The sequence below is a fragment of the Betta splendens genome, chromosome 22 (assembly GCF_900634795.4).
Source record: "Betta splendens chromosome 22, fBetSpl5.4, whole genome shotgun sequence".
In the NCBI taxonomy this organism is placed as follows: Eukaryota; Metazoa; Chordata; class Actinopteri; order Anabantiformes; family Osphronemidae; genus Betta; species Betta splendens.
In genome coordinates, this window is record NC_040900.2 from 7,613,810 (window position 1) to 7,637,527 (window position 23,718).

The 23,718-nt window shown below is 45.1% G+C and overlaps 2 protein-coding genes across 20 annotated transcripts in view; both read left to right on the plus strand.

Moving 5' to 3' along the window:
• The first annotated feature begins 677 nt into the window (after nt 1-677).
• tmem229b (transmembrane protein 229B) lies at nt 678-7,923 on the plus strand. Of its 5 annotated transcripts, none has more exons than XR_008693554.1 (3): nt 678-1,118; nt 2,662-2,742; nt 3,576-4,940. XR_008693554.1 is itself a non-coding variant. In XM_029138304.3 (3 exons), exon 3 carries the CDS (start codon nt 5,016-5,018, stop codon nt 5,586-5,588), a length of 573 nt encoding a protein of 190 aa, XP_028994137.1. In that variant the 5' UTR covers nt 682-1,118; nt 2,662-2,742; nt 4,953-5,015; the 3' UTR covers nt 5,589-7,923. The 5 variants fall into 5 exon arrangements, 3 of the variants coding, with proteins under 3 accessions (XP_028994137.1, XP_028994138.1, XP_055361483.1); XR_008693553.1 differs by lacking the exon at nt 3,576-4,940 and adding an exon at nt 2,894-3,569; XM_029138304.3 differs by lacking the exon at nt 3,576-4,940 and adding an exon at nt 4,953-7,923 and having other exon boundaries at nt 682-1,118.
• An 18-nt stretch (nt 7,924-7,941) lies between these two features.
• Nucleotides 7,942-23,718, plus strand: part of plekhh1 (pleckstrin homology domain containing, family H (with MyTH4 domain) member 1) — a 122,777-nt gene continuing 107,000 nt past the window's right edge. For 6 of the 15 annotated variants that reach the window (XM_041069190.2, XM_029138276.3, XM_041069192.2 and 3 more), the window contains exons 1-2: nt 8,275-8,306; nt 10,936-11,017. Coding sequence is in view for 5 of the 15 variants with exons in the window: in XM_055505499.1 (XP_055361474.1) it covers nt 8,290-8,306; nt 10,183-10,246; nt 10,936-11,017 (163 nt within the window). In the remaining 10 variants the exon portion in view is untranslated. Of the gene's footprint in view, nt 8,165-8,274; nt 8,307-10,182; nt 10,272-10,935; nt 11,018-23,718 lie in introns of those variants that run through there. The other 9 variants (XM_055505499.1, XM_041069185.2, XM_055505500.1 and 6 more) reach the window with 9 other exon arrangements.

Genomic DNA, 23,718 nt, shown 5'->3' on the forward strand with positions numbered 1-23,718 from the left:
AAAGTTCACACCTCTCCCAACTCCTAAAATATTTATTTCCTGGAAGCTCAAACCAAACTGTGCCACTACACAGACCTGAACGCTTACAAAATGTTAGCACAGCAACATTAGGATGTTTTCTGATCATTAAATATTAACTAGGAAATCAAGTGTTTCAGGCTCTGCAATAATAAAGTGTAAGTATTTTTGTTTGAGCAGTTTAAATATTTTACGGATAAAATATAATGACAAAAGTGCTTATTAATCTATTTAATAGCGGCTACTTAGCCTAGCATAAAACTGGACATGGGGAAGTTGATCAGTCTCCAGATTGTGGTTTAAGGAGATGGAAATTTGCATTCAGTTAAAATGGTGAATCACAACAAAACTAGGCAAAATTACTAAAAATGTTATGTTTAATATTCTACAATACAGGAAACAGCTAATCGGGAAAAGTGTAGCGTTAGCCGGGGCTAGCCACGCTTAGCCGGAGAAATGCCGGGTGCTGCAGTTAGCTTAAGCTTCACCGGTGTAAAGCCATGAAGCTGCCGTTCACACTGTCCGTGATGCTGAAGGACCAAAGACGACTCACAGTCAGTAGTTGTGACTCGACCCATAAAACCCCCCTTCTGCTTTTTTCTCTGCTCTTGTCGCGTTAGTGAGTAGGTTTGTTTGTAAAAAGGTCAGCACTTTTCCCGTTCCCAATCGTTGCTTTGCTAAGCTAAGCAGCTAGCTACTTTACTAAAAGCGGGTCGGCTTAAATACCGCTGTCTGTGTGAATTCACCCCACGCCGTGACTCCTCTAATGGTGAATCGAGGAGCTTCACAGCGTGAACGACTGATGGAGGACACACCGGGAGTCCCATCGACCGCTGGAGCTGCGCGTGCGCAGAGCGGCAGCGGCATCGGCAGCGTGGAGGTCCTGGCTGAGCCGCGGCCACGGTCACGACGGGGTTAACGCGAGTCCGTCTGAGCATGTGCCGCCGCCGCCGCTGCTGCGGCAGTGAAGTAAAATGTGTCAGTTTGCACCGACAGCGGAGACGCCGCGGAGGAGAAGCCGCGGACAGCAGCGGACGTCCCGGACGGTGACACCGGGTGATGCGCCTCAACCGTCCGCCTGCGCCGAGCTCCATCTGACGGTAAATACAACCCGCGGTGCTGCGGCGGACGCGCGTCCGATTGCGGCGCGACACGAAGCGATCGCGTCATGATGTAGCGCGAGTAATTACTCCGAATCACACGTGCGCTCCTTAGAACGTTAGAAATAAGACGTGCTGCTTTTTCTTTTCTTTTTTTTTAATGACCTCGTCTTGCGTTTGTGTGATCGCGTGCGCGCGCGTGAAAGGAGCGTTTGCGCGCAACTTGGCGTGTTGTTAAACAGTGCGGTCATTGTCGCTGATGCAAATAAAACCGGTCGAGGTTCCGCGTAACGTGACGACGCGTCTCACAGGCCGTTGCGCCTGTCGCGACCGGGACAGCCGCAGCCGTGCGCCCAAACGGGACCCGTCGGCGGCAGCGCTGCGCTTCCCTTCCGGTTGCGCGCTATTTCTCCTGTGTGGCCGCTTTTACTGTCGGTTGTGGCGCTGCACTGCTCAGCGGAACGCGGGCGTGATGCTGCCGCAGTCGGATCACCGTAGCGTAATTACACATCCACGCGAGCCATCCGTGGGCTCCTCCAGCAGCAACACGGAGGCATGATTCCCAAAACCCACCACCGCCCCCCCCCCATACAAGGCCTGGTTCTACGGTGCGGTGCTGCTGCCTGGTAGCCTATATCCCCATCAGCCTCACACTGGCCGTATTGGCGTTGTGGACCTATTTTTAACCCACGGAGCAGCCTTCACGCAGCAGGAATCCCAAATGACAGGACGTCTGGCTAAAGGAGCACTCAGCCCACCTCGAGTGTCCACGCATGCTGCCGGTTCTTCTTATACAGACCGTGAATGCATCTCCCGTGCTCCATGCACCACTGCAGACACTTGCTGGTACAATAATAATCCTTGATGATTAACAGGGACGTTCTCATCCCAAGTGTCTGTCAGGACGAGGGATGGGATGCTACACATTCTGTTCTATGTGAGTAACTGGGGAACTTTTTGTTTTGTTTTTTTCCCAAAAGTGCTTTTGCCCTCAAATCTTGGCACAGTAGCCCACATCAATTATGCATAGACGAGGATTGATTATGAAGCTTCTTTGTCCGTCCAAACCCGCGTGCATGGCTCCATTAGAGGCCCCGTTCTCCATGGCATCGTTAGGTCAGTGAACCTCCTGCTATTTCAGTAGCTGAGAACCCTTTCTGAGCCACTGGGTCCCGGGCTCTTTCATTAACCTTCGACAAATGCAGGAGCTGCACCGAGTGAGTGGAAGATGCATGAACTGTAAAGGTCACTGGGTTTTAAAGGGACTAACTGATATTTATTGGGTAATTGAGGCATAGGGGAGGTTATAGAGGTGAACAGCTGAATTCCACTAATAACGCGTCAATGTCCGTACGTTGCTCACCCAGTCACCGAGATCACAGAGAGGAATGAATGAGTGAGTGATGGATCAAATGATTCCATCGTGCTGACTTTATTAGCGTGTGTCCTTCTTTATTCACAGTGGGAGTTATGGCACATTACTGTGTGCGGTATCGATTCATTTCGTGGCTCTGATGAGCGCTGTTCTGATTCCTGCCCACAGTGTGTGTCTGCCTGTGTGTTCAGCGGCGTGACGGTCCCGATGCAGAGCCACGGCCCACGGCCCCGGACGTCCTGGTGAAAGGTAAACGAACCGAACGCACCCTCCTCGCGTGCGTCTCTGCGCACTGTGAGACGCGGAGTCGCAAAACCTGGCGCGCCCTCCGATTTCATTTCTGCACAATCGATATGCTTTTGAATGCCCCCCCCCCTCCACCCCCGCTTGTTTTGTTCAGAGAGCGGATGCCTGCTATAAAGTTATATGAGCCGCTGCGTCGAGGCTTTTAGTCGGTCCAGCTCCATCAGAAGCCATGGCTGTTCTAGCTGCTTGTCTCGGGGGTCCTTTGATAATAAAGGGGAGATGAAGGAAGTATAAATGGGATGGTTGGAAACCCAACAAAGTTAAAAACTTTGACGAAACCCGACCTGCGTCCGTGTCAAACAGACAGGTTTGACTTGATTTTGCCCAGTAAATGGTTTCTAAGTGGGATTTTTTTCCTCCCGCGGCCGGCTCCATTACTGCGCTGCGCTGGTGTCACCTTGGTCGCCCTCGCTCCGCTGCATTTGATACCGCCGGCTCCTGTACAGTACGCCACGCCAGCGCCAGCGCCAGCGCCGCCAAAGTGACCTTCCACCAGTCCGCATCGGCCCGGCAGCTGCTGCAGCCGCGGCTACAGGAAACCGAAGGGGATTATGCTGGGACGCGAGGTCAGCAATGTGTCGGGTTTCTGATTAAATCTCGGTGTCACAGTTCACAGCTGTCAGCGTGCCGCCGACACAGCGCAGGCACCTCTTCTCCCTCTTTTTATTTAGATTCCACTGCTCTCGCTGTCATCTTTTCCTTGTTTCCAGCCTGCATCGCACTGTTTCTCTCTCTCTCTCTCTCTCTCTCTCTCTCTCTACGTCGTGTTTGCACAGACTTTCCCAGTCGGTGTCCTCACATAAACTGCTGGGGCTCTGTGCCGGTGACGTTCAATACAGCGCACCCGGAGCCGACCGGAGTCCTGCCCATCAATCGTTGGTCCTGATGTGAGAGCGGACGGTGTGGTGGGAGATATTATACAACAGCGGCAGCCGAATCGAGCAGCAGCCAGTGTGTGAACTGTGTCATGACGAGGCAACAGGTCAATAGAGGAGGTTTAAGCAGGTCGTCCTGGCAGCTCACGCTTTGATAAATAATATAATATAATCACAGTGATATTGCCTTTTTGATTCATAATTTAACTTTCCTGTTTCAATTGCAATTAGCCAGAGTCCTGTTTTCAAAGAAGAAACCGCAGCCACTGCATCTGCAGTTCTCAGCACAGCACCCCCCCTAAACCTTTCCTTCCGACTGGATGATGATGGTGGTGGGACAGATGTACCTGTAAAAACGCAGCTCATCCCACGCTCCTTCCAGTCCGCTGCCCTTTAATGTGCATGACGACCTCTGACCCACATCCAGCCCCTCCTCGCTGCAGGTTGACGTTTGCGGTGGCATGAGGACATCTGGTGTTTATTGAGCAGCGGTTCCGTTGTGCGTTTCGTGCTTGTTGAGGCATCTGGGACCGGGCCGTGATCCCGGCTGCGCCGTGAAAGCGCGTCTGACCCAGAACGCGGAGCGAGGGAGAGTTTCCCAGGCAGCGCGAGTGGGGTCAGCTGGTCCAGCGCTGAGGCCCGGCTCCTCACATGAATCGCTTGTTCCTTGTTTGGGAGAAACGTGCTAATCCCCACGGGCCGACTCTGGCCGCACGCCAAACCTTTGAAGACGGGAAAAGCCCGAGAAATGAGCTTTTGCTCCTCCAACAAGCATCTCTCCTCCAGATTTGCCTCTGACGGCTCTGCAGCGGTTATGATCCATGGACTCATGGCTGCCGTTGTGACACATTGTCCTCAGGAGGCTTTGTGTAGTAGAAGGCGTCCACTGGCATTTGAACCGTTCAGCGTTTCTTATTGGACATGGGCTGTGATAAATGCAGGGAAGGTTCCGACCCTGCGTGGGCCTCCTGACACCTGCGTCTGCGTGTGTCGAGCTGCAGGCTTTGGAAAAGGAGCACATGTTGTAGGCAGTCAGATGCTGAGGCTGCGCCTTACGTAAGGAACCCCCTCAGCCGGGCAGTAAATAGCATCAGCGGAGGGGAAGCCAGCAGCTTTAGCTGCTCTGCAGTTCACTAGTGTGTTGAGTGTTTAATTTCCTAGTCCTTAATTGAATTTTGGCCTGGCACCGTTAGCAAGAAGGTTGGAATCCTGAACAGCTCCGTCCGGGTTTATTTGCTGATTCTGTCTCACGGCCTGCTTTCTGTGCTCCCCATTCAGATCTGCCTCTCATTAGCACGCGCAGCACCACCGAGTGACCCCCCCCCCCCCCAAGCAGGAAGCATGGTGACCCTGGCCGCCCCCGAGGCCCCGGTGCCCCTGACGCCGTGGTCCCGCTGGTACCTCTACGCCATCCACGGCTACTTCTGCGAGGTCATGTTCACCGCCGCCTGGGAGTTCGTGGTGAACTGCAACTGGAAGTTCCCCGGCGTGACCAGCGTGTGGGCGCTCTTCATCTACGGCACCTGCATCCTCATCGTGGAGCGCATGTACCTGGCGCTGCGCGGCCGCTGCCCCGTGCTGCTGCGCTGCCTCATCTACACGCTGTGGACGTACCTGTGGGAGTTCGGCACGGGGCTGCTGCTGCGCCAGTTCGACGCCTGCCCCTGGGACTACTCGGGGTTCCGCTACAACTTCATGGGGCTGATCACGGCCGAGTACGCCGTGCCCTGGTTCTGCGCCTCCTTCATTGTGGAGCGCCTGGTCATCCGCAAGACGCTGCGCCTGCGCTTCCACGAGGGCCCTGAGGACGGGTGGTCAGACGGGCAGCCGGGGGCGGGGGGCGGCGGGGGGAGGAGGAGAGAGAGGAGCCGAGGGATGGGAAGCAGCGTTAATGGCTACCTCAAAGGGGAGTGAATGAAGGGATAAAAATGAGTTGCTCTGCTACACCTCTGCCTCCACAGCCACTTTGGCTGTTTGTGATGGAGACAGACGGGCTGCTGGGACTGACTGGGCCGGTGTACAGAGCATCATAACCGCCAGAAAGTGAACATCTAACGGGGGCTTCAGGCGCCCACATCATCCACTGGGGCCCTCAGCGGAGGGGAGTGTTTGCTGCATCCCATAACGCACCCATCCATTTCCACGTGGGGTTGACCTTAAGAAGCCCAGGCTCATGAATGACGGGATGACCCTGCTGAGAAAAACGCTTTAAAGGCGGATTATCATCATCAAGGGACGAACAAATTAAACAACAAGGACATTTGGCGCATCAGTATCTGAAAGCATTGCTGCATAGAAAACCGTAGCTGCAGGTGTAATGTCCTTTTTAAAATGTACATATTGTCCCTTAGTATTATTCAAAGTACTGTAGTAATGTAGCTACAACAAGCTCTTTAAGACTCAGTGTCCACTCTGAAGCAGTGTGTTGTCTTTAACCATGAAGAATGTTAGTGAATACCCACAATGCCTAGGGAAAAAAAAACACGTGCATGAAACAATAGTTGTCTTCCAAACTACCTTTTAATCAGCCTCATGCCGCGGTCACGCTGCACGTCTCCTGTGCGAGTCAGGAGCGAGCGGCAGCGTAGACGAGCTCCATCCCTGCATGTCCAAGTGCCCCTGAGCAAGGCACTGCTCCCGGCGAGCAGGTCGCCACCATGCATGGCAGCTTCGCCCCTCAGTATGCGACTGGGTACGTTTATATGCTGATGATATGAGACTAAAGGACTTCCTTTTGTTTTCCTGACTCCCTGTCTGCATGTCTACTGCGTGTGCTTTAATGGTGTCTGACATCCATCATGTTCCACAATCATTCCTCTTGAATCACACAACTTTCCAGGTACTTTTTTTGGAAAATCCTACAATGAAAAGGTTCATTTCATCATGTTTTGTCATGTTTCCCGCTACGAGTAACTGTGACAGTAAGAGACTGGACTGTCATTTTACCAACACGTGGACCTTCTTTGTGATGTCAGCTCATACTTTGTCTATGAGAGCATGGGTCCAGCAGGTTGTTAGCTGTGACCTTCTGCACCTTTTGCATTTATTTGTTGAAGCTGATTTGACAGGAACATAAAGGAGAATAGGAATAAGAGGAGTCGAGCGCCTGCTCATTTCTGTCCTACACGTGGAATATGTAAAATGACTCCAGATTTATTTTCCTTGAAGAACAGTGATGTTAAATGCTTGATAACAGGCGTTGGCATTTTAAATCTAAAAATAATACAGTAGACTATGCACAGAAAAACACACATGGCACTCTAATGCAATCTGCTTTAAAATAAAGGGTTGAGGCAAGATTTGCTTAATTGCATCTGCATTTTGTCTCAACAGCACAGCATCTGTGTTTTCCACACTGGCGATCACACATTTGACATGGTTGGTCTCCATGTGGGTTCTGAGGTGAAAGCTACTGTACTGATGACAACAGTGGACATGAAGGTTTAGCCTCAGCAGGTGGAGTTGGTGCTACCAGTTCATGTATAACATTGAGGTGACTTCTGAAAGGGAGGAGGAGCATTTGTTTTTATTGCAGCTGTAACATTTCTACTTTGACATCACCTCACTTTCATTTAACTGTCAAGGAAAACACACAAAAAACTGCTACTTCACTAACAAAACCTTCATCAGCTCAGTTGGTGTGAAATGCAGAGTCCAGTGGATGAAAATCAGTAAAGCGCCACAAATAAAGTGCTGCCACCTAGTGGCCGACGTGGGAAAGTGCAGGGAACCAGCGCACTCAAACACGTGATCAAACAAGCCTACAGACGACAGGCGTGATTACATTAGTTTGAATTTATTTTTCGTGTTGTGTCCAATAAACATGCTTTTAAGCAATAGAGGCTTCTGGCCCCGCGATGATTGTGCAGCTCCAGGCCGTGAACCCTCAACTAGTATGCAGCTGATGTCTTCATCCAATCCTAGTGCTTTGAGACAAATCACAAGAACATGCAAGTGGAGCGCACTGTGCAGTGTGTGAGGGAGAAAATAAGCGAGTGCGTGTCTAGTGCGTTTTGCAGAGACAATGACTCTGTGCATGAACAATATGTTACACCTGAACTCAAACTATTTTCGGCATGTCCAGCCTTTTCAACTAACCCTCCACACTGATTGATTCTGAGCAGTTATTAACGCCACTTACTGCAACTGTTGTTTTTTTGTTGATAAAATGTACTGTATATCACTTACATTTATTATGTCCATGTTTGATTTATCAGACTGTGTGAATAAATGTATTTATTTCATCATAGCTCCTGTGTGTCTGTCTTTTCTGACTTCGTCCGTTGATGGTTTCGAACCAAGATGGCGGCTGCTTATCTAGACGGTCAAAGATGATTTTGGCATTCATTTCTTCCAGACTCAAACTACAGTGTATAGTGTCTTCGGACCAGCGGCAAGTTTCAGTGTTTTTACCGATAGTTAACGTTACACATATACTGTATAAATATGAACAGCTGTGGCCATAAACGCAGGCTAGCCACTTAGCACCGGTAAGCATTGTAGCTAAAGTTAATGAGCTATCATGCTAGCTTAGCGGAAATTGTCTGCATATTTGCATATGTGTCATTAAAATTATTCAGTTAAAAATTCTGTTTTTTAGGAAGACGTCTGTTTTATGCTGACAAACAAAGGGTGAGTATATTAAGTTATTACTAGCTTTAAGCTTTAAGACTTTAAGGCGATATCCCTCTGGTTAACTGTAATGCTCTTACAGAAAAAAAGCAAAGCATAACAAGAATAACACAACATAAAAATGAGTACAGGATATAAATAATACAACACAATAACACCATTATTGAGCTCCATGTTTGTGTATATGCTTATTGGCCAATATTTTATTCAGCCAAATTGCAATAAACTGAACACTGGTTTAGGTGCATCTTTGTAATCTAAGCTAAATGCTAATGCCAGATTGCTAAAACACTCCCCATAAAGATTTACAAATAGTTGTAAATGATCTTTTTTTTACCCTCTTTTAAATATTAGCATGTTATAATTTATTTTAAATAAATGTGAAATGTCATACAGAAAACATAAATACAGTAATAAATACTATGAAAGCCCAGTATTTTCAAGACAGCATAACATTATAAATCAGTGTTAAACTTGTAGGAGTTCTTCTAAAGGCTTAAATGGTATAGAAACATTGTGTCATATTTACATATTTATGTAACAACATTTATATAATCTAATCTAATATAATATAGGTATTATCTATAACTTATCTTGTCTTAAAAGCAATAATATCTTCACATATTTATGTGCTGATAAAGTTGAAGCTGAAGCTGAATATTACTTTGGCCACATGATGGCTCTTCTTCACCAAAAAACACAAGCTGCTGTGTTTAAACAGGCTGGAGACGAGGACAGTCCTGAGTCATCAGTCAGCCTTTATGTATTTACACTGTGGAGGATTTTCAAAGCTGCGGATCCGACATTGGTTTAAAACATAACTTGGGTTTTACAGTTTTTTATTGTCTTTATTGCTGCTCATTTCATTCAGTCATTCAGTCTTCAATCTCTTTGTTTTGACCCATTGTACTTTTCTGACAGACTGTCTCTTCAGAGAAGTATTCAAGTATCCGACTCATTTATTTAAATACCACTGTGAAACTGACTTCTGTCTGCTAATAATCGAGGCTTAAAAGCAAAGACTGACCCTGTTTTGCCTCAGGTAGTGAAGTGACTGCGTGGGTCATTAACATGTCTTAGCAAATCCTTTAATTGACTATTTTGTCTCTGGGGCCCTCTGCTAATAAAGCAGTCCCTTCACTACCTGTGTGAGGGTGTTTCCACTTGACACATTCTCCTGTGTTAATGCCATGAACCTGCTGTGGCCCTGCCTCATGTGACACTGTCAGCGTGTGGCTTCATGGCGTCTCCTCCAATCACTCACTCGCACTCCAAATATGGAGATCTCTGCAGAACCCATGACAATTGTCCTCCCCCGGGGTAAAACTTTAGGGCCTGTTTGTTGAGTGTGCCGCGGGCTCTTGTGTGCGTGTTAAGCTTCCCTGGGCCTTTTCTTGTGTGACTTCATTGTTCTGCACAGTGTGTCAGGTTTCCAGTTCTTTTCCAGTTCTGTTGTTGTTCACACTTAACTCTCAGGGTACTAGATAATACTTTCTACAGGTGTACAGACACAGTAGGTAACATGACTGAAGGATGCCCGGACCTCTAGAACTGAATGTATTTATTATTTGTATCTGATTTATAGAAATAGGACTTATATTGATGGTCATTTTCGAAATGTGCCCCACACATGAGCAGCCCATTAGTGTTTGCTGTCATAAATGACTATGATAGTGCAAAAGAGTTTATCAGTGTTGATAAGCAAATTTTCTGTAATCTTTGTTGCTCTATGCGGCTTACTTAAAAATATAGGGACGTGACCGTTTTAGTGTTGACATGGATCCTTTTTTAACGTTTAATGTTTCAACATGATCGTGCAAGTCCTGAGGTTTTGTTTTGGAACCTTTAAATCAATAAACTATTTTTGTGTTTGCAGTTGTGTAAGGTCACGTGTTGTCAGACGGGCCTTGAAGTGTGACGGACCGAGTGACAGCGTCACGGTGCGTTTGTGGCGCGGCACTATGGGTGTGTATGCAGGCATGTGTGCAGCGTTTCGGTGGGGGTGGGTGGGGGCTGGGGGCAAGCTCACAAAGTGAATAGTTCCATCAAAGCAGGTCAAGACCTCAACATTAGCATTTCCACATTTCCACGTCCACTGAGCCTGCAAAGCAGCAGCCCTCCATTGAGGGGAAACATGTTTGACGTGTGAATGAGCGAGTGCGTCAGGTCTTTGCCGTAACACATTCATGCCTTTACAGCTTTGGACAGAGCCTCTGCTTTTTGCTTAGATTCTGCTGGAAAACTCAAAGCCTTTAGTCACTTTTCCCAGTGTGTAGGTTGCTTGGCAGTCAGGCCCTCTTGCAACCAGGGTTGGCTCAGTAGCAGAGCGGGAATGGCTTGCCGCTCACCCGGTTTCCTTTTTCCTCTTGACCCTACTACACTGTGTGTCTTTATAGTGTCCGTACGTTCTGTCAAACTTTTTAATACCTACAGTACCACTGTTCAGATCAATGAGGCTTATCAGAGCTGGGAACATAAAGCACCCCAAATGTTTGATTTTTAAATATTTGAAATAAATGTTTGCAGTTACAAAACACAAAAACTGAAAAATAATAGTTTATTCATAACTATATCTTGTTAATTTGTTAATTATTGTGTATATTTATACCTTTTTTATTGACATTGACAGCTGACCGACAACCCAAATACGCACTACAAAGCTCTGCAGTCCTGCAAGATGCTCCAAGATGATTTCTACTGTTTATCTGTTGGTGAGTCCTACTGTGACTGATTGATGCACCTTTTATTTTGCAAAATGAATGTTATAAAATCCTGCTGCTTCTTCGGCAGAAGCAAAAGTGCGGTTCTGTATAAAATACACGTATTTGGAAAGATTACATCAATATTTTAGCAAACGTTTATTATTTCTTAAATGACTGATTTGTTAGTTTTTCTGTTGTAATTTTATCCTGTACAAAATGAGACACACTTTATGACAAGCTTACATTTATTCACATATTAATACCAGCTGTGTTTGTTAAGATAGTCTTATTCTTCAAAGGCGAGTTAGTAAAGTTACATTTCATGTCTGGTAGGTCTGTTGTGTAAAGCCACAACAGGCAGGCAGCAGAGTTGTTCTGATATGTATCTGATGTTGACAGTTTGAACTTGTGGCCAGCTGAAGCTCTCTAGAAATCTGCCGTTGCGTTAACGGTCTTGGCTTATCTCGTGCAAGGCTTTGCATAACGAGGGGGAACATCATTTTCCCACGCTGCTTTACGTGTATTTATTGTCTGGAGTAAAATAGAAGAGTGTTGCGGATGAGCTGTCACTACTGCCTCTATTGCAATAAAATCCGAAGCAATAACCATGCATATTAAGTTTTAATACCAAAGTCCTGATTTAGGTTTTATTGAGAAGTGTGTTACACACAGGTTGCAGAGATAATGGTCAGATCGACAACATAAACATCTTCGGGGCAACAAAACCTTTTGCTTATTGCAGGCATTTCAAATTGTGCAATATAGCACTGGTGAAAATGGCTTTCACAACCAGACAGCATTCAGGCACAACAGATTCAGGCCTGAGGTCAATGGAGAACCTGCCAAGAAGAGAACCGTTCCATTGCCCTGCCCCTTCTTCTGATCCCTGTTTTCCATATTCAAACTCATGCTGTTTAAACTGTAAATAGTCAATTTATAACATCCTGGATCTCAATCATCGGATGATTAGCTTAAGTTCCTGATTTTTTTAAATATGTTTTCCCAGCTGTTCTATATCTTTTATCTATCTATTTACTTTGAATTGATATTTTTAATAGAGTTCAGAAAAGATTTACTCATACAGTAAGTCGTTAGCAGTTCCACTGAAGAGTTTTTCAAGAGAACACAGGACACAGTACTGAGTAAACAACTAGGAATTCAACTAGGAGTTTTATTTATTTTTCTTTATGACATCTCAGGTTCATCGTGTGACACTGAAGAACATTGGCCCCACACTTGACTAAAGTAAACTGTATTTACATTTGGCAAATTAGTATTAACACTAAAATGCTACCAGCGTATTGACGCTTTAGCATCTTATATTAATCTTATTATGTCATGTACAGTGTCATAGGCATAGGTCTCTTGTTATTGGTACTTTTATTCAGTTTAAAGATATGAGTAGTTCTTACAACGCTGGCAATTGTTCCCATCTCTTTTCTTTTGTTGAGTCTCTATCCAAGGTGTCCAGGACTATTAACAGCAGCTCTGCTCTGCAGGTATGCAGGATTTATGGTAAGAGCTGCTGGCCGGAGAATAAGGGCACTTATTAAAATGAATGTGCTGCAGCTTCTCCTGTGGTCCAGAGCTATGACTGCAGGAGGAGCTTCCACTGCGTCTGGTTGTACTGGGCCCATTCAATATATATCTATCCTCTCCTTCGCTGGCCTTCACTGGGTCTTTTGCACGTGTCATCTCTGCTTATTCTCAAGTCCACGTTTTTTTCCACTTGGCCTTTTTAGATGAAGGTTTTTGGGCATTGATCAGGCCACTGTATTTGTCCAACGCAGCTGCTGCCAGCTTCCCTTCAGCTTAGGTCCAATGGCACCAGTATGCTCTGTTTCTGAACATGGTACGCTAAGCTTCAAACAGACCCCACACTGTACTGGAGCCTGGGTCCATCCTTATTCCCTACTTTGAAGTGGGACTCCTTGAACTTAGCTCATACTAATGTCATAGTTTAGCTTTGATGGCATCCAACTGCAGAGGATGGTTCTTTTATGTAGGCTTCTACTGAACCGCACATTTTATTCCCACTGCTCTTCCCATAAACACGACCTTAGACACTCATGTGACCACTAAGGCTGCTGTAACTGTGCCTGCTGATGACTCCAGTGTCTCCTTTTGCTGGTAAACATTTATGGAGTAACGTTTAGTTTCTTGTTGCCCACGACATAAAGTAAACCTTTAACTGTAGATTATTTAACTCAGCACTCACCACTTTGCTAGTAGTACGAATATGTGGGTGAAGCATCTGGGATTTAACAATTATACCTCATGAAAACTGACTGTTAACTGGTTATAATATCTTATGTGTGAAATTTAAGGTTACATCTGCTGCATTGAGTTGTTTAATTAGTTTGTGTGTGGAACTTAATTTACATCCCACAGAGCATTTAGTGCTTTACTGGAGAATGAATGGAGGGGTAGAGTTGCACAGCTTTCATCGTTTTCCTTCTAATTCCTCCATCTCTTGTGTCTAACTTATGTCCTGCAGGAGCGCTGGGAATTAATTAGCTGCACGTACAACCAAACTGTCAACTCCGTGTTACAATTTAACTGCACTTTAACGGTATTACTGCCATTTCACCTGTCTGTTTGCGCTCATGACAGCTGCCGGTGCGTTGCGTGTGCAGACTCGTGTGCATGTGCACACACAAGATATTGTGGCTCAGACAAGGAAAGATAAGAATCTTAACAGTATTAACCCCCCCCCCCCCACACACACACACACATTCACGCCCGTGAGCTAAGGTGCTGAGGAGTTGAGTTGCATAAGCCTCACAGATTGCCATCGTCATCCACTCATCCACTCGTCATGTTTTCCAACTTCAGGAGAATTACTTGCCTGTAGAGGGAAGTGCTTGTGTTTTCCATGTGGAGCGTCCAAGCTGCCAACGGTAGTGGAGTCTGACACAGGCCTCTTGATGATCTGCAGGATCACATTGGGTTGAGTGACTGCGGCTGAGTATGAGTCAGGTGCTGTGTTTGGCTCTCTTCTTGTTGCCTACCTGTACTGTACCTACTGTAGTGTACAACGATAATTTTTTGTGTTGAGAACCTAGATATAGTACAATAGAATACAATACATTCACTGCAGTGTGGGGAAAAAAACTTTAATCATCTCATGATATAACATTTTTGAAGATTTTTTTTGTGACCTTCTTGAGTGGCCAAGAAATGTAGCTATAAAATGATGAAAGGCTTCACTGCAGTCAGCTGCAGCAGTAAATGCTGCTTCTGTTAATACATAATGCTGATACAGATAGGATTTTGAGCATTTCTATGTTGTCTTATAAAGTAGTTATCTTTTGAGAAAACAGTATATAAGGTTCTCATCCTCGCCACTCCAGCTTGTAGTCGCTGCAGTTTTCAGCCAGATCAGCTTCCCGATTTATATGTTGCTCTGTGTGGAAACTTAAGTTTTATGTGACCCAGCCTGGTGTAGTGTACATGAACCACCAAGGGGCCTGCCGCCATGTGCACGGGGGCTGCTCTACAGGAGGCTGCAGTGTGGCTGCTGTTTGTGCAGGTGTGCCGAGGTATGACTTTGGATTATGAAACATGTTGGACTTTAATAGGCTTTTGTTATTTCAACCATTTGCTCTGTTAAAAAAAAAACTCATTTAAGAGTCAGGAAAAACAGTGTGATTTCTGGCCCGGGTCACTTCTGTGGACCCCCCCCAAGCCTCTCCCCTCTCAAACTGGTGAAGGTGAAAGCAGAGAGGCACAGTCAGTGTTTATTTGCACTGACTGGTGATATTCCCAAGGTGCCACATTAAGCAGTGAGCAACCTCTGAACTCTGTAGAGAGCCACCTGTGAGCTCTGCTGTCAGGTTATTCCTCTCTCCACAGGACTGAGGTGTATCTGGCGTCAGGCCAGAACTGGGCTGCCTATTTAAATGTTCCTCACATTCTACATACATTCTTTAATGCAAGAATAAGTTATGACCAGACATTATTATCAACCTAGAAACACGAGAAAAGAAGTCTAATTTGCATCTGCTCAGTTTGCTCTTGTTGATTTTGGCCCAGAGTTCAGTGTGGTTTGTGTAGTCCAACTGTGGTCCTCAACTTGGCTGCTCCCCCCCATGGGACCTTCTCCTTCCTCTTACCCCCTTCTGGCCTCCTGCACTTTATGAAGCAGTTAAGTTATTTTACATCATGTCTGCTCTCTAGAAAAACCCTCCTCCTTCCTACAAATCTCTCTTGTCATTATAAAAATAGTGGTGCAGCTCTGCATGCCAGCGTCTGGTCGATAGAATGGCCCCACTGTGGATGTGTGGTTGGGTGCGATGCGTTCAAAAGTGTGCGTTTCATGCAACAGGACACGGGAGTTGAGTGATTGCTCACAGGTGACTGCTGCACCGGTTGCTTGATAGGCGCTGGTTTGAGTGTGACAGAAGTTTCCAGCTTTAACTGTAATTATGACGAATGGCCGGGGTCGTAACTCAGGTGTGCCTGTGAAAGACCTAAATCGAGGGAGACTGTCTTTCCAAAAAACAACTCCATATGTCGTTTGTTAAAATTTATAGTGACCCATGTTTATGTTTTATGGGCAGGTGGCCTCTAGTGGCTATAGGGACTGTGATGGGAGCAAAAGGGGGCATTGTATGAATGAATACGGTTTGGGATGGAATGCTGGGAGACTACTGTTCATTTCCTATTTCCAGGGTTACGGTTAACCCTTTCTAGGTTTTGTCCACATTGAAAATGATCAATGTTCGTTCCACGATTCTCACTGCGTTGTTGTTTCTTAACGAATCAAACCATGGTTGTGCCTTAACCTCAAGCTCTGCCAAAAAATGGGTTGGGATAAATACTGATGCTGCACATGAAACTACAGCATGTAACTTTATTCCAGTAGAAATGTGTGTCTAAACATGTGGAAAGACTGCTCAGAGGAATAGTATATAATAATAGGAATAGTAATGGTCTCACTTGTTTTAGTTAGCTTTTAAAATGATTAGGCTGATAATTCATTTTTGAATATTATTTATTTATTTATCTATGAATAGTTGTAGCAGTCTACACCAGGACAAAACGCATTGTTGTCATAATTGTCATAACTTTGCTACAATGTATTCTTTGTATTAACACGACCATATAAACATACCAAAGGCCAAGGACAGTTTGTCATAATGCTGCATGCAGTAAAGGCCTAATATCACCTAACAAAGGGATATTTATTGTTGCTGAACAGTAAAAAGGTATTTATAAAGCTCACAGAACACGCGTGTGTGTGCGTGCGTGTGCGTGCTTGTGCGCGTGCGTGTGTGCCAGTTCCCAATAGTCTTTAATCCTCGTCCATCATCTTGTCATGCCCTTCCCTCATCCTAAGTCCCTGATTGGCTACGAGCCAGTGGCCAGACATCACACAAGGTTCACAGCCCACTGTGATGTAACAGTGGGAATTCTAGCTGAAACTCTACCTTCACCTTTTGTCTCTTTTACCTCTGTAAAGTCACCGTGCTTTGTCTTCATGATTGATATCTTCTGAAAACACACAAACGCACACCCTTCAACGTATAATTAGCAGCTCCTGTAATATTGGCTCCTGCTTTCCAACATGTCAATCACAAGAAAAAAAAAACAAATATGGTCGGCGATGGAAAAGAGGTTGCAAAAAAACTGGAATTGCAGGCTTTCAGCAGAAGCAGTGTGAATGTGCGCTAAGGGCTGGATGAGTAAGCAGGTCTGTCTCATTGTCTGTGACTTGATCACTGACCTCATTCTTTAATTTCCCCTGGAAAACAACTTGGTCAGGCTCACATGGAGCAAAGATTACCAGGTCTAGACAATGACTGTGAAACCAGCAGAGCCAAGTGGGCTACCGATTGCAGCCGCAGATTTTGATTTGGGGAAAAACGAGTCAGTGGAAAATCAGGATCCTGTGAAGGTTATAGCGGAGTAAGCTTAACTATTAATTTATCCTTCATATTCATTAGTTTCAGTTCAGGTCTGTAGCGCTGAAGAAATAAGTGTTTTCTTTTTGCGGTGGAACCATATACAGCTGACTAACATAGCTGAGCCATAGGTTCTTATATCATATTTATGACAATACTCAATTGTCTCTATATTGGAAACTATTAATGGAGAAAAAATAAGGCCCTTGGCCTCTGCTATAACCTAGATATACTGTAGGTCACACTGATCTAAGTATTAAATCCTGACAACCCAGGTGAAAAAGCCTACTGTCGTTTTTAGTTTATTGTTTGTAGTTTCGACTCTGGTGGAGTTGAATCATTCTTGTCAAGGTCAGCTTCATTACCTAAAAATGTTTGCACAGCACATGAATATGACCCGGTTTCTATTGGTTTGTAACGTACCTGCACACAGTAACGGCGACACACTTGACAAACACAAACTTGAACAAAGCTGGGCAAACACAGACTTAACTAAACACGACACACTGCCGTTAGGGACACGAGAGTGGGCGAGAAAGGAGAAGACACCTGAAAGGTTATGTAAACAAAAGGGAATAACTTTATGAGTATATACACGTATAGTGGGGCTTTGTGCATGTGAATCACAAAAGGAGCCATCACTGCTGTAAGCTTTGATTGCACTTCTATACATTTTTGTAATCTTTTGTAATCTTTAAGTGGCTGGTACTCTGGAGCTGTTGATGGACAGCAAAGGTTCAACAGGGTCATGGGTTAGGTCCTCACACGCACATAACCAACTGTCCCTAACCTGCCCTCCCAGGCCTTTCGAGCAGGTGCCACCCTGACCTTGCCTGGGAATCTGGGATGCTGGGAACGTGAGTCTTGGAGCACCGGTCCTCGGGGACGATGTGAAGCGGATCTGTGAACGCGTGGCTGTGATCATGGCGGTCCAGTGCTGCTGAAGGTGACAGAATGAGCCAGACTGGACTATGGGTCACTTTCCACTGGCCGTCTGACCCCTTTGATGTCCGAACACCACAGCTCACTAACAGTTGGTGCTTTTTCGTCCTCGCCTGTCCCACATTACACTGGCAGACCACCCATATCTGAAAAAATGTCCCGCCAGGTTTAAGTTTTCTCAGGAATGCAGCCCATCTGAGCATCTCTTGGCCCATCTGTACCCCTCTTAAACTGGGAGTCCCTGCCTCTGTTGCTGCCGCAGTATGCATTTGGTGTGTGGCCACTCAGGATTATTAAGATCCTCGGTAAGTGAATTCCAAAGTCTCAGTATCATCTGAAGAAATTCACAGCTGCATGAAGTCAATAAATGCTTAGAGGATTAGTTTACAGTTGTATAGTTTTCATGCAACTCAAGATCTTTCCTTGTGTGCTTTTAAGTGATTAAACTCAAGGATTATTTTCCTTGTTTGATACTTGGCACACATTCAGTCTACCCTTGTACAACAAAGACTGAGTGAATAGAGGTTGATAAAGGATTAGCTTCAATAGGTTTAAGGTACTTTCCTTCTTTTCCTTTTTCCGGTGTTTAGCGTGGCGTACTTTAACCCCAGTTCATCATTACTCATTCAGGCCAAAGTCTCCTCATGCTGGTGTTTATTCAGACCAACGGCAGGTGATTGGCTTTGATATGGAAAGCATTTGATAGTGTTTATAGGACTTTGTCGGAGCAGATGTGAAATAGTAAGGGCTGTTAAAGACACAGATGAAGGTAAAGTGCTTATTTGAGCAGATAAGGTAGAGTTGGCAGGGAGGAAAGACGGTTGTATGAGAAAACCAAGCAGCACCTGTCTGTGTCAGCGCACCGTTGTTGTGTTTTGTGAGGTTGACGGAGTGACTGGTAAAGAAGGCGTTTGGGTTTTCATGGGCTGTGATACAGTCACGCAGTCTGTAGGCACCTTTACAGACAACTCCTCAACCATAATTACTAGTCTTGGGGTAACGCCAAAGCAGGCAGCTCTAGCTTCTCATGTTCACTGGCAAAACCAAACCCTTTTTCATCTGATAAAAGAAATAATGATTTGTAGATCACAGTTCGTGCTTTTATTTATTGCCACCTATTGCCAATCACTACGTAGGAACCAGGCAGTTGCTCTTATTTTGCCTTCAGCTGTCTCGGCATGCAGCATGGTGACTCATTGCCGGTACCAAGAAGAGAGAGCTCGTCTCTCCAGTTCACTGGATACCAGTAATTGAATAAAGTAGACTGAAGGAGAATTTGAACCATGGTAAAGAAAGTAACTGGTAACTATGTTTTTTTACCAGTATTTCATCAGCTCTACAGATTTAAATGTTGAATAGGTAATAAAGGGACTATAAATCATTTATATGACACAGGTTAGACCCACAAGCTGGTTTCATTGATACAGTACCTTGAAACCAATATGTTATGTATGACATATTAACTATGAACAAAGCAATGAGTTACATCATGCTGTACCTTAAGCCGTCTATAGCCTACATAAAGATTGACCTACTTCAATTGTATTGTTTAAGGTGTGCAAATAGGCTGTGTTTTGTACTGCCAGGTGTGTAACAATGCCATTTGTCAGAGCCACATGCCGCTAAAGTATCTGAGGCATCTGAAAACTGCCTTGTAAGGCGTATTCTGTGAAGTGCATTTGCTCAGATTTAATCTGCCGTTGTTACTACAACATTTATTTACTTGCAAATTGTCAGATTGTAATATTTACATAGAACACTGATTGCTATTCCATACATCCAGTTTTGTTTGCCTTTATTCTTCTTCGTCTGCTTATATTTTGCGGAACCTATTGCCACACAGCAGCAGTAATTGTAGAAGGACCAACAAAGGCGTATTATCTCAGTCACAACAGCTACTAGACACTCACAGGGTTGAGTGTGTGATAATGAGTCAGAGGTAATATAAGAAAAGTCTCGTAGACTTTGAGCTCTGTCTGTCGCTGATGTTTTGTTGTGGCTGTGTTTGAGTCATAACCTGTGTGTCGTTCGAGAAGTGTCACATTGTCTCACCTTTCTTTCTCAGAATGTGAAAGACACACACCAGCAGCACGTACACAAATAATATTAGCAAATCATTAAATATTTTTTCTTCAGCGTCAAGGCCCTGACACATCAGCATTCAAGCAGCTCCATGTTGTCCATTAGTGGGTGTTCAAAGTAAAAAAACAATGTAATAAAAACATTTTAAGTATCCACGTTGGTAGGGAATCTTACCAGTGTCGTGACTTATGATCCAGGAAGCACAGGTAAGAATAGGATAAAGACACGTCTATCACATGGAATTTGGCAAAACATAAAGCAACAGATGACACCTAGAACAAACGTGTCTGGGAGAGAAAACACTCTGTAATGTCATAAAGACTCCAGGTGAAGAACACATTACACAACCACAGTCCTGTTTTACATTGTACTTGCATTATGTGGGCATTACTAGGTGCTACTTGTTTGTGAGGAGGTAGGAGTTGTTGTTGTGTGTATTTTTCAGGCTTGAAGTGCTGATCTGTCTCACCTGATTGAGCCTCTGAGTGATTTCACACAGTTTAATATTTAGTTTTCTGCTTGTACAACTTTCAGCAAGTTCAGGCCTCGAGGGAGTAGAGAATGCGGCAGCATTAACGTAAGTGAGTAAGTGAACACGTGCAGATTGAACATGCACGTCTGTACGTAGCCGGCTGCCAGCCTCGTCTTTTGCTGGGAGATCACCTGCAGGCTTTAATAATAAACAGAAGCCTTGAAGCATTTGATCGGACCAGTTTGTTTTCTGCTCTTGGCCCGATGCACCGAGGCTAAAATAGGTGCGGCGCATCCTCATAAAAACTGAAGCTCAGATGTCTGCCTCAGTGAAGCAAGTTGTTGGTTTGCTTCCTCACTTCCATTATAATTATCTTAAACCACACCTGTAAACTTAATGAGCACTAGCGAATAATTCCAGCTTTATAATGGCACGTGTCATTATATTGCAATAGGACTTGTGTGCTGAGAAGCTTGATTAGATCTGCAGCTAAACGCCAATCAAGCAAGGCAGCGAGGCCTGAACCCCTTCTCTCTTTTCTTTTTCCATTACGCTTGTCTGTGCTTTAGTAAAACAAGTAAAGTGCTCCACATTATCTCAGATCATTTGCCGTGTTTTTGTTTAAAAAACGGTGTGAACACAAACAGCAACCCTCTTTATTATCGCTCCACCACTTCACACACACACAGCTAATGTGGCTTAATAGTGCTTTTAAAGAGCTTTATACAATAATGCTCACTCTGCAGCTTGTTCACAAAGCTGGCTGGTCGGAGCTGGTGACTGAGTCAGTGAGACCATTATGTTCCCCGAGCTGCAGCCAGATCCCACAACCTGCTCAACCGCAGGCCGGGGAAAAGACCCCACAGAGAAACACTCCAGCTTAAGCATTTGCGTGTGGGCAGAGAGACACCGATATACTGTTGAGAAGAACCACACATTTAACCACAATTTTGACAAATTAGCAAAGACACACGTATACACACGCACGGGCACGAGCGCACGTATTAGGCGTACGTGCATGCAGCTCGTGTAAATCTGAACACACACGCACCCACACACGCACACATGCACGCACACATGCACGCACACACGCACGCACACGCGCTCACACACACACACGCACACACACACACACACACACACACACACACACACACACACACACACACACACACACACACACACACACACACACACACACACTCCCCAGCTTTCAGGGTTTTGTGTGGCAATGCGAGAAACTAACCGACAGAACAAAATAGCAGCATGATGTGAAGCAGGGCAAGCAGTTGTCCAGTGTGGCCTGAGGGTGGAGCCAGATCAAGGGCTGTCCGTGGTCAGTCCAGTATCCAGGAGTGTCTTACCATTTCTATAACTTTCAAACCATCTAAAGATAAAGCTACAAGGTGACGGTGAAGAGAGCCGAGCCGTGTACTTTTCATCATTTGTTGCACAATGATTTAAACGCTTGCAAACAACAACGTCATAAATATTTTCCTGGAAACTTGCGCTGGTATCCTCATCTCCCTCACTCTCCCTTACTCCAGGACGGCCAACTTTCCCCTCCACCTTCTAGGGTGGTATATGGGTATAGATAAAACGCTCATGGCTCTGACATGGCCATGCAGCACACATCTTATGACCTAGTTCTGACAGATCATAAACCAGTCATTTATCTGATTTGCAACCATGTGTTGGTAGAGAGGAGCTTGTGTGTGGCCTGGTTCCAATACTTTTTTGGCAACACCTATACATTGCTCAACATTCTCTTGGATCCTTGTTATTTTTGTGTTCACAAACTTTCTTTCTCCTCTTACTGTTAAGATTTCTTAGACATCCGATAAAACATGACCGTATGTTTGTTCTCATGAAAAGTCTTTCTCTTTAGGGTTGTTTATGGTCTAAAGGTCAAGGATACTCTATCCCATTGAGACTCATATGGATGAAACTAATGAAATGACTCCCTACAGTTACTCACTATTCCTCCCTTGTCACTGGTATAATATAGTTCAAGTTGCCTTGTGGTGATGAAGGTGGTGTCCTACTGTAAGACAGGGTTACTAACTGCCACAGATGTTGTGCAGTTCTCATGATGAATTTAGCATTGCAAATATTGGCCTTTATTGTGTAACATAATTCTGACATAATTCATTGTAATCTTATATTTTTACACTGAAAGTCCTAAAACACCTGTTTACATCCAACTCCCACTCTCCAGTGACTGTACAATACTCACCCACAGCACAATGGCGGGCCCCAGGGTGTGTAAGTGCTTTCAGGTATGTTTGGTGTCGTTTTCCTTCTGCCTCCTCATTCATTCCATGTAATCAGGTCACAACCCATTTGATGTCTGTAGGAAATCGTTTGAGTACATGTGAAGAGTATAGAGTGGCAGGGTGTGGAAACCCCTCATCACACAGGGACACTGCAGCTCCTCCAACGCAAACCTGAGCAGCGGGGCGAGTTTTATGTAAAGTATACACATTAGGGTCTATGTAATTACAGAACAAGCTCGGTGTATAATTTGAGTCATCACAGAGAGAGTGAATGAACTGTGCAGGTGGTGCTGTGGGAAAGCAGTGCTTTGTAATGTATGGCGGCTGTTGAGCACCACCAGGGGGCAATAGAAGAGTTCCCACAGGAACTGGGGGGGCTGCAGTCTCAGGATGCAATTCACACAAGGCACTGTTTCCTTTATGCTTTGGCTTTTGTTCATTTGGCTTTATATTTCTTTGATTCATACTCACACGTTAAATCACTTGAGTTATTTTCAGTGCGGACACCTACGAGTTCTTCCTTTGCTTACCAAAGTACTGTACACGCTCCAGGCCCACAAGTGAGAGGTGTTGAGTTTGAGACAGGATGGAAGAAGTGACTTGAGTGGGTACAGTAGGTGGGAAGGAGGAATCGAAAAAGGTGTGGGGTGTGAAAGATGCATAAGAAAAATAAGAAAGCATATGTTTAATGGGGGGGGGGGGTGGTGAGTGGGTTGAAGGTGAAACAAAGTGGTCTTCACGTTGTGTTGACGTTGAAACACTAGAACACATGCTGAGGTGAACGAATGTCTGGCCAAAGCTGTCGGTCTTCCATGAAGACTGCTGCGGTTTGAGGAAACTGAAAAGTGTGATGGGGGAGGAATTTGTCTGTGTTCAGTTGTGGTCATTTATGAGGAGAAGGGTGTGAGTGTCTGTGGCTTTGATTGTGTATATATGGATGAGAGAAGAGAGCTGTTGAAGTGAAATGTTGGCATTTAGTAGTATTCAGAGCCTTAAAAACATTATGACATTAGTCACGTTATTGTGCATAAT